The sequence below is a fragment of the Pteropus vampyrus genome, unplaced genomic scaffold, assembly GCF_000151845.1.
Source record: "Pteropus vampyrus isolate Shadow unplaced genomic scaffold, Pvam_2.0 Scaffold61, whole genome shotgun sequence".
In the NCBI taxonomy this organism is placed as follows: Eukaryota; Metazoa; Chordata; class Mammalia; order Chiroptera; family Pteropodidae; genus Pteropus; species Pteropus vampyrus.
Genome location: NW_011888842.1, coordinates 6,059,065 through 6,069,396, shown reverse-complemented (window position 1 = coordinate 6,069,396; position 10,332 = coordinate 6,059,065). Strand labels below are relative to the sequence as shown.

General features: G+C 40.0%; 1 protein-coding gene across 1 annotated transcript in view; it reads left to right on the top strand.

The window, feature by feature from the left end:
• Nucleotides 1-10,332, top strand: part of CDK5RAP2 (CDK5 regulatory subunit associated protein 2) — a 169,843-nt gene that overhangs the window by 52,142 nt on the left and 107,369 nt on the right. The window contains 1 exon segment of the mRNA XM_011360968.2: nt 4,987-5,205. Within this exon segment, the coding sequence (XP_011359270.1) occupies nt 4,987-5,205 (219 nt within the window).

Below are 10,332 nucleotides of genomic sequence, written 5' to 3'. Positions count from 1 at the left end.
TCCTTTTCTCTTGCTAATTTTAGTTCTGTGTGTTTAATTATTTTAACATTTTCTTCTCATGTTTCTAGTTCCCCTGTACAGCGTGTACCTGTTACTAATAACTTAATGAGTAAAGCTCCATCATCCGAGTAAGTTCATGCTGCCCGAAACTCTCCCCTTGCACACCTCCACTCGTGTTGTGTTTAGTTATAAAGTAGAAGTTAAATCTCATTTGAGGCTGTTTGAGTCCTAAGATTCGTATCCCATGCTTTATCTTTAGAAGAACTTTGGTTCTCAATAAGAATAATTGAAATAATTTGGTTTAAATCCTAATGCACCAGAAGGAGAGACCAGTCTCTGCTTTTGGAACCTCAGACTTGCCTTCCCCACCATTTGACAGTGGTTGATGAAATGGAGCTGGGATCATACTCAGCTCTTCATGTAAAAAATAACAAGCTTTAAAAGCTGATTTTTTAGGAAAACCATTTGTATTTGCCGTTGCTTGAGAAAAAAAAATAGGCAATTGACAAGCAGAGATCAGACGTCCTTATAAGCACTGAGATATTTGACTTATGTTGGGCCTTGAAAGGAAATAAGTAAACTTATACATTTAAGTGTTATCTAGATTTATACGTACATTTATTAATTTCATAGCCCTCAGTCCTAGTCGATAGACTTTCAGAATGGTTTTTGAGGTTTGGTCGTGCACAGAGTTGGCGGGTTTCTTGTCTTGCCATGTACAGAGGTGAGGACCTGTCGAAGCTCCTGAGGTTCTTCGTGTCTTGTTGGCTGTTCCGAGGGCGCTCATTTGGTCCTTACCCACGAAGGCAGCGTGTTTACGATTCAACAGGTTGCTGGAACTTGGACTCAAGTCTGACTGTGGAGTCTGTGTTCTTTCCACTGTTCCGATTGTTTGTGTGAGTCACCGCACACAGGATGCTTATGTTGGTTATTTCATTATGAAGTATACGTAGTTTCCATGTGACACAGACACTTGAAAATGCATTTTCTCTCCTATTTTGGGGCCTTTTCGGGATATATGATTTGAACTAATTGCAGCGTGAATAAAATAGCCAAAGCTCACAGGGTTGGCATCAAGCCTGACACTGAAGCAACAGCAAGTAATTCAGACTCTTGAAGCGGTTGCCACAGCCCAGAGACGCGAATTCCAGTCACAGGCACGACACTGTGAAGGTTATCGTGTGGGCTGGCTCTGCCCGTTTAAAAGTATGTATATTTTTTACCCACTGAAAAAACATATATCTTCAAATTGGAAATGACATTATTTTTTCTCCCCTCCCTGCCCAGCTATATAAAAGTAAAATTGTACATTGTTGGAAATTTATGGAACAACTAAAATAGTGGGAAAAGGTTGATAAAAGTTACCAATAAATTCATGTCCAAAGATGTTCACTATTAACACCTTTGTTAATAGTGCATGTTTACACATACAAACATGCATATATATATAACGCTTTCGAAAAATTAAATGGGATCATAATTTGTATTTTGTTCTATAATCTTTTTTTCCATCAAACTTTCTTACCGTGGTAGTATATATAGATCTATCCAATCTTTTTTTTGGTAATTTTTATTTTGAGATAATTGTAGATTCACATGCAGTAGATTTCTGTATGCCCTTTACCCTTTATGTAATATCTCGTGTAACCAGTCCAATATCATAGTCAGGAGAGTCGACATTGGTGCAGTCCATTGACCTTGTTCAGATTTCAGCAGTTTGACATGCGCTCACATGTTTATGAGTGTGTGTGTGTGTGTGTGTGTGTGTGTGTGTGTGTGTGTGTATCTCTGTGCTTTTTAAACAGTCTTTAAACAGCTGCGTTTAGTCCATTGTATGTATATACCATATTATTTTTTATTGGGAAGAACATGGAGTGGGACATGGATTTGAGTCCTGGCTCCGCTCTTCACTAACTGTGTAACTTTGGACAAGATATTTGAGTTCTCCCAGATGGCTTGCTCATCCTAAAGTCTGGATAATCACACTATGGCACATAATCCTTACAAGGATTAATTAAGTATCAGGGTGCAGGTTGTAACTCAGTATATGTTAACTCATCCTTAAGTTGCATGGCACATCTTCTAACATAAAAACATAGTATTACTTTGATCTGTTTTTCAAATTTTCTGCTGGTGGTATTATGCACATAGATTTCAGTTTGTGGAAACTCCGTATGACCTTTTAGTTGGAAATGAAAGATAACGAAGTAAGTGATGGAAAAGGGGAACTAGGTTTATCTTTCCTGCACGCACCGAAATGAAACTTTTTGTATCACATTTAATCTTCACAACACCCCTGTGAAATAGAGGTTGTTACTTTCACAGAAGAGGAAACGACTTAGAGAATTAACTTCCCCCAAGTCACACCTGCAGCTAGAACTTGAACTCTGAGCTTTCTGACTCTGCCTTTATTAAATGGATTTGTACACTGTAGGGAAGGGTGATTTGTTTAATATTATATTTGGCCTTTAGTTTCTGACCAGCTGGAGTTGGGCCAAATGTTTGCCACTCTTTATAAACACCTAACTGATGAGATGGAATTCAAAAAGCAGGGTGTCATGCAGAAAAAGGTAAAAAACTCTCCAGAGAAGTTTTTGCAAAGGGCCATTTAAGGAAAATTTAATGTGGAAAGTGTTTTTATGAAGTGACTAGAATGTATGAATTTGAATTCTTTGAGCTTGGATTTTTAAAGAGGCTTTGCCGTCATTACTTGTGTGATAATCCTGCAGAAATTTCATCACTTTCTAATAACTATTTAAATAATAACTATTGCTGTTCTATGTCTAACCAGCTCCTAACTCATGCCCTTGTCTCTAGCCATCCCTCCTTGAATTCAGTGCTTATCTCAATTCCTGGTCGTTTATTAGTGTTGGAATCTGCGCTGGCCATGGGCAAGGCAGTGGAAAGAACACGGGCTCTGGAGTCCTGTGAATCCCAGTTGTAATCACTCTAGTCTGATGACAGGCTACTTGTTTAACAGTTCTGAGCCTCAGTTACTTAAAGAGGGATAGTAATGTGTACTTTGTAGGGTTGGTATGAAAAATAGAGATTAATGTGTGTGAAAGTGCCTGTTTTAGCTCCATATGTATAATCAGTCCTTAATAAAAGATAACTGAAAAATGGATGGGCCTTTTCTGGTTGTTGTTTATTTTCTTTTATTTTTTGAGTTTATTTAAATAAGTCCTGCCCCAAATACTTTTTTTTTTTTTTTGGCCTGTGACTTAACTTTCCCACTTTTTTTTACTTATTTTAATTTTAAAGGAAACTGAAACAGAAGCTTCTATAAAACCTGCTCTGAAGTTTGAATGGAGAGCTCCCTCAGCCTCTGTCGCTGTGTCCTAAGTAGCAGTTGGGGACATGGGCCCAGATGGCTGGGCCATGGGTGGCTCGGAAGCAGCAGAGCCCCTCCTCCTCCAGACTGCCAAGGTGGTAGCCTACTCTCTGAGACTAGCCTGTCAGTGGCGGCCAGGATGGATTTCCTGGAGAGGCCAAGAAGTTGGAGCCAGTCCCTTTAATCCATGGCCCGAGTTCTGACCTTGAGAGCTCAAGTGTTGCCTTTGAATTTTTAATCTTGAGCCTCAGTCTAATTCAAGGCAGAGATTTTTTTAAAAATAAGTGTATTTTCTCTTGATTCTAAGTATTATATATGCTTCAAAAATTTTCTTTTCAGAGGACTAGAAGGGAGGGAAAAAGGGAAGCCAGGAAATCACTCAGCCACTATTAACGTTTTGATATTTTTCCTTCTAGGCTTTTTCTATGCACGCATTTTATTTTTTAGATCATTTACAATTTGATCTTTCATTTTTTCATATAACACTGTGACTTAGAAATATATTATCAACTCTTTGTAAATATAGTTTTAAGATTTCATTGTGTAGCTTGATCATATTTTACTTACCCATTTTCATATTCTTGCACATTTAGGTTGTTTCTTATTTTTTATCGTTCTAAGTAATTCTGTGATGAATGACTCTGATTAGATTTGGGGACCAGCTGCGCCTGGACTGAAGCGGGATACTGAAAGCCTTTATTAGGCTCCCTCCCCCCAATATTTTGAATTCATCCCCTGAAATTGAATCCTAGGAATGCGATTATTGGGATGGGTGTGAACATGTTTATATGATACATACACACTTGATATATATATATATATATCATCAATACACATTCTTGCCAGCATATTTCCTGACTTCTAGATGCTTGGACAGTTCTTAGGAAATGAGTATTCATTGTGTCATTTCACCGTAAGCTGGCCAGCACTAGATACTCTCATTAAAACAATCTCACTTATTAAATGAAAGCTTGTTTTAATTTGCTGTTTTTCATTATTGGTGAGTTATAACATTTTTTTATATGCTCGATAATCACATATGTATTTTCTCCAGTAAACTGCGTTAATGAAGTAAAAATGTACTTGACACATTTAGGCCTTGGCCTCTGCAGAATCTATAGCCTTTTGAGGTTGCCATTGGGTTACCGTACTGGCCACTTCTTTTTCTCCAGACGACCCTGGGTTTGAGCCATTCTAATGTAAATCAACATCTCAGCATCGCCAGGGCTTGAATCCATCTCTGCTCTTCTAATGAAGCTCTTCATTCTACCTTTTTAAAATAGTCTTTTTGAATAAAAAAAACATTATAAAAGTTACATGCTCATTAACCATAGAACCTTTGAAAATACAGAGAAGTGAAGGGGAAAAAGTCAGCTATATTCCCACCCCATGAAAGAGTTCCCGTTGACATTCTGTACTTTTCCTTCTCGTCATAAAAAGAGTTTTCACACACAGTCGTGGTCCCTCACCCCTTCACACCAGCATCACAACATAAACGTCACCCCGAGTTATTTCAGTCTTCGTATTATTTGTGCGTTGGGTCCTGAATGTTTATGCTAACCCATCCCCCCCAGGTGAAAAAGGAGCACCGATTTCTTGGTTTGTTTAACGAGCTGAGAAAATCAGCTACGTCCCCTCTCTCCCTCCTCTTCTAGGGGGCTGCAGATTGCGAGGCTGCTCTGCTAGAAAAGGCAGCCCTTTTGGCTGAGCTGCACTCAGAAAACCTCACCAAGGGTACGGAGAACCACAGACTGCGGAAGAGCATTAGGAAGGTCACCCAGGAGCTGAGTGACCTGCGGCAGGAGAAGGAGAGACTAGAGAAGGAGCTGGAGGCAGCTCATCGAGACAAGAGCCAAGGAGACTGCGCCATCCACGTGAGCACCCCGTTCCCTTCCTGGTGGCGGGCAGTGCTGGGAGGCTGCCGCTGCTTGGCCGTTTTTGGTTTTAGGGAGAGATTCGTTGCAGAAAACTTAGAAAATCCGAAAAATATACAGAAGAAAATATTTTGTTCCTCATCTGATCACCTAGCAATGACCAGTCCTCACTAGTTGATGTTTCGGTCCTTTTATGCTCTCTCCCCCCGGCCCAGGCATTATTGGTGTCCAACTGAAAATGCACTTTTCTTCACCGTTTTTTTTAATTTAGTGTTCTCTCTTTAGTATGTTGCCATGTTATGAATGTTCTTCAAAAACATGGTTTTTTGTGCAGGCATAATATTTCATCACTTAGATGTGCTAGATTTTATTTAACTAGTCTGTCATTATAGGATATTTAGGTCATTATACTTTTTTTTGCCTTATAACAAATGCTGTAGCAAACATCCTTATACATAAATATTTATCCACTGATTTTTTTTCCCCTGATAGAGATATAATTACTGGGTCAAAGAATATGAATATTTTTAGGACTGTTTTACAGATAGACTCAGATGGTTCTCTGAGAAGATTATGCCATGTTTCCCTATATGAGTGATTTTTTTTTTAAGACTGTTCTATTCAGTCCTGGGTGTTAGTATTTAAAAAATTCTCTCTTAATTTGACGGGCAAAAGGTAGTTTATCTTTTAAAGTTTCTATTATATTTAAATGTAAGTATTCAGCGTCCTGAGAGTTACGTCCAGATACATGAGCCTTGCAGTTAGGTAGGAGAAGGCCTGAGTTTGAGTGATGGTTGACACCTAGGTCGTTGGCGCGCAGGTTAATTGAGTTACCTGCACAAGAGTCTGGGGCAGGCCAGAATCATTAGAGAGCTCAGAAGGGAGCCATGGGTACCAGAGGTTAGTTCTTTGGTGGCTGCTGTTGTCAGGGACGCCAAGAGCCATAGTTTGAAATCCTCATGCTAATGTTAACGAGAGAATTAAATACAATGTTTGTATAGCTTAACAAAAACTTGAATGAACATAAGAGAGCAGTAATGGAAATTTAGAAAAATAAGAAATTGTTACTTACAGCTTCAGCACTCAAATTAAGTAACTCTGGCTTTCCGTGTCACCCCTCAGTCCTGGTGCTGCTGGGCCCGCCTCGAATCAGAGGCTAAAAACCGTCTGTCCTTGGATCCATTCCCCTATCGTGGGCATGTCCCATGTTGTAGTAGACTCTATCGAGTGATTATGTTGAGTGGTGCATACTCTTCACCGAATGGATGTCACATGATTTACTTAATTTCTTCCTCCGTTGAACATTTTGGCTGTTTAAATGCTACCATGAACATCTTTGGGTATAAAGGTGTTTTCTCTTGAAATCCCTAGATAGATTCTGAGAAGTGAGATTACTGGGTCGAGCGGTGTAAATGTTTTATAATAGTTAATACATCCACACTTGATATATATATATATATATCATCAATACACATTCTTGCCAGCATATTTCCTGACTTCTAGATGCTTGGACAGTTCTTAGGAAATGAGTATTCATTGTGTCATTTCACCGTAAGCTGGCCAGCACTAGATACTCTCATTAAAACAATCTCACTTATTAAATGAAAGCTTGTTTTAATTTGCTGTTTTTCATTATTGGCGAGTTAGAACATTTTTTTTATATGCTCGATAATCACATATGTATTTTCTCCAGTAAACTGCGTTAATGAAGTAAAAATGTACTTGACACATTTAGGCCTTGGCCTCTGCAGAATCTATAGCCTTTTGAGGTTGCCATTGGGTTACCGTACTGGCCACTTCTTTTTCTCCAGACGACCCTGGGTTTGAGCCATTCTAATGTAAATCAACATCTCAACATCGCCAGGGCTTGAATCCATCTCTGCTCTTCAAATGAAGCTCTTCATTCTACCTTTTTAAAATAGTCTTTTTGAATAAAAAAAAAACATTATAAAAGTTACATGCTCATTAACCATAGAACCTTTGAAAATACAGAGAAGTGAAGGGGAAAAAGTCAGCTATATTCCCACCCCATGAAAGAGTTCCCGTTGACATTCTGTACTTTTCCTTCTCGTCATAAAAAGAGTTTTCACACAGTCGTGGTCCCTCACCCCTTCACACCAGCATCACAACATAAACGTCACCCCGAGTTATTTCAGTCTTCGTATTATTTGTGCGTTGGGTCCTGAATGTTTATGCTAACCCCTCCCCCCCAGGTGAAAAAGGAGCACCAATTTCTTGGTTTGTTTAACGAGCTGAGAAAATCAGCTACGTCCCCTCTCTCCCTCCTCTTCTAGGGGGCTGCAGATTGCGAGGCTGCTCTGCTAGAAAAGGCAGCCCTTTTGGCTGAGCTGCACTCAGAAAACCTCACCAAGGGTACGGAGAACCACAGACTGCGGAAGAGCATTAGGAAGGTCACCCAGGAGCTGAGTGACCTGCGGCAGGAGAAGGAGAGACTAGAGAAGGAGCTGGAGGCAGCTCATCGAGACAAGAGCCAAGGAGACTGCGCCATCCACGTGAGCACCCCGTTCCCTTCCTGGTGGCGGGCAGTGCTGGGAGGCTGCCGCTGCTTGGCCGTTTTTGGTTTTAGGGAGAGATTCGTTGCAGAAAACTTAGAAAATCCGAAAAATATACAGAAGAAAATATTTTGTTCCTCATCTGATCACCTAGCAATGACCAGTCCTCACTAGTTGATGTTTCGGTCCTTTTATGCTCTCTCCCCCCGGCCCAGGCATTATTGGTGTCCAACTGAAAATGCACTTTTCTTCACCGTTTTTTTTAATTTAGTGTTCTCTCTTTAGTATGTTGCCATGTTATGAATGTTCTTCAAAAACATGGTTTTTTGTGCAGGCATAATATTTCATCACTTAGATGTGCTAGATTTTATTTAACTAGTCTGTCATTATAGGATATTTAGGTCATTATACTTTTTTTTGCCTTATAACAAATGCTGTAGCAAACATCCTTATACATAAATATTTATCCACTGATTTTTTTTCCCCTGATAGAGATATAATTACTGGGTCAAAGAATATGAATATTTTTAGGACTGTTTTACAGATAGACTCAGATGGTTCTCTGAGAAGATTATGCCATGTTTCCCTATATGAGTGATTTTTTTTTTAAGACTGTTCTATTCAGTCCTGGGTGTTAGTATTTAAAAAATTCTCTCTTAATTTGACGGGCAAAAGGTAGTTTATCTTTTAAAGTTTCTATTATATTTAAATGTAAGTATTCAGCGTCCTGAGAGTTACGTCCAGATACATGAGCCTTGCAGTTAGGTAGGAGAAGGCCTGAGTTTGAGTGATGGTTGACACCTAGGTCGTTGGCGCGCAGGTTAATTGAGTTACCTGCACAAGAGTCTGGGGCAGGCCAGAATCATTAGAGAGCTCAGAAGGGAGCCATGGGTACCAGAGGTTAGTTCTTTGGTGGCTGCTGTTGTCAGGGACGCCAAGAGCCATAGTTTGAAATCCTCATGCTAATGTTAACGAGAGAATTAAATACAATGTTTGTATAGCTTAACAAAAACTTGAATGAACATAAGAGAGCAGTAATGGAAATTTAGAAAAATAAGAAATTGTTACTTACAGCTTCAGCACTCAAATTAAGTAACTCTGGCTTTCCGTGTCACCCCTCAGTCCTGGTGCTGCTGGGCCCGCCTCGAATCAGAGGCTAAAAACCATCTGTCCTTGGATCCATTCCCCTATTGTGGGCATGTCGCATGTTGTAGTAGACTCTATCGAGTGATTATGTTGAGTGGTGCATACTCTTCACCGAATGGATGTCACATGATTTACTTAATTTCTTCCTCCGTTGAACATTTTGGCTGTTTAAATGCTACCATGAACATCTTTGGGTATAAAGGTGTTTTCTCTTGAAATCCCTAGATAGATTCTGAGAAGTGAGATTACTGGGTCGAGCGGTGTAAATGTTTTATAATAGTTAATCATGCTGCCAAATTATTTGTCCAAAAGCCTGGTCTAGTTTATGCTGCCACCAGCAATATTGGAGTGTACCAGTTTATTGCACGTTATTAAGAGACATCTCCCTGTATTCATTCGATGTTGTTGAATACCAGATGTACCAGGTTTAGTTGCTGATGAAAACCCAAGGCATGGCCTCTGAAAGTTTCATTTTTTTTTCCAGGGAGTTGAAAAAATGTTATACATGACAAAATGCAGAGCAGTTTACAATCTGGAGCTAATTAAGGTAGCTTGTGTGTCCGGTGTGAAAGGTCTCTGTGGGATGGAGCAGTCAGGGAAACCTTCCAGGAGGAGATGACACTTGAGTTGAATGAAAAGAGTAAGAGTTGACTCGTGCGCCTTTACGGATGCGCTACAGGCAAGACTGGCTGGGGTCCTTTTATAATGGTGCCGTTTTCATAGTCAGTTCTTACATCTTTCACAATTTAATTTGTTTAGGTTAACAAAACTTGTTAGATAACCTATTTTTTTTTTTTTAGATTAAAATGGCTCATCCCTTTTCTCCTTCACTGTCATAAAAAACATTCATTCATTCAATACACACATATGTATACCTATATATAAAATATGTAATTTGTTTTACATTTTAACTTACTGTTGGTAATCAATAGCTAGATAACTACATAGAGTGGCTATGCTATAATTATTTACCTATTCCTTTATTGTCGGACATTGTTGTTCCATAATTCACTTATCCATGTAAATACTGGTGTTTCTAAAGTAATATCAGGCTGCTGTTGATAAAAAGATGGATTCTTAGGCAAAGGGACATTTGTTATTGCCTCGTGTAACTAAACTCCCGGAAGGCCTGGGGCGACTGGGACACTGCCAGGACCGCATCTCTGCTTCTCTGAGAGCTGGCTGCCTTCTCTTGCGTCCTCTTACTCCAGTTCCAAGCGGCTGGACCCATCATCGCCCGCCCTGCTGGGATCACATAAGAGGAAGGAGGACTCACTCTCCACTTCCCCAGCTGTCTCCCTGTCAGGATGGCCAGAGGGGGCGAGGTCCTGGGAGGCCCAGCTTGGCTCACATGCCCATTCTTCTTCTTCAGAAGTGTGTGTGCGTACCGCCGTTGTCAGCGAGGGGGATGAGCTGTGACCCAGAGAAAGCGCTGTTTTGTTTTAGGGCACTGGGCAGACTGAAACCA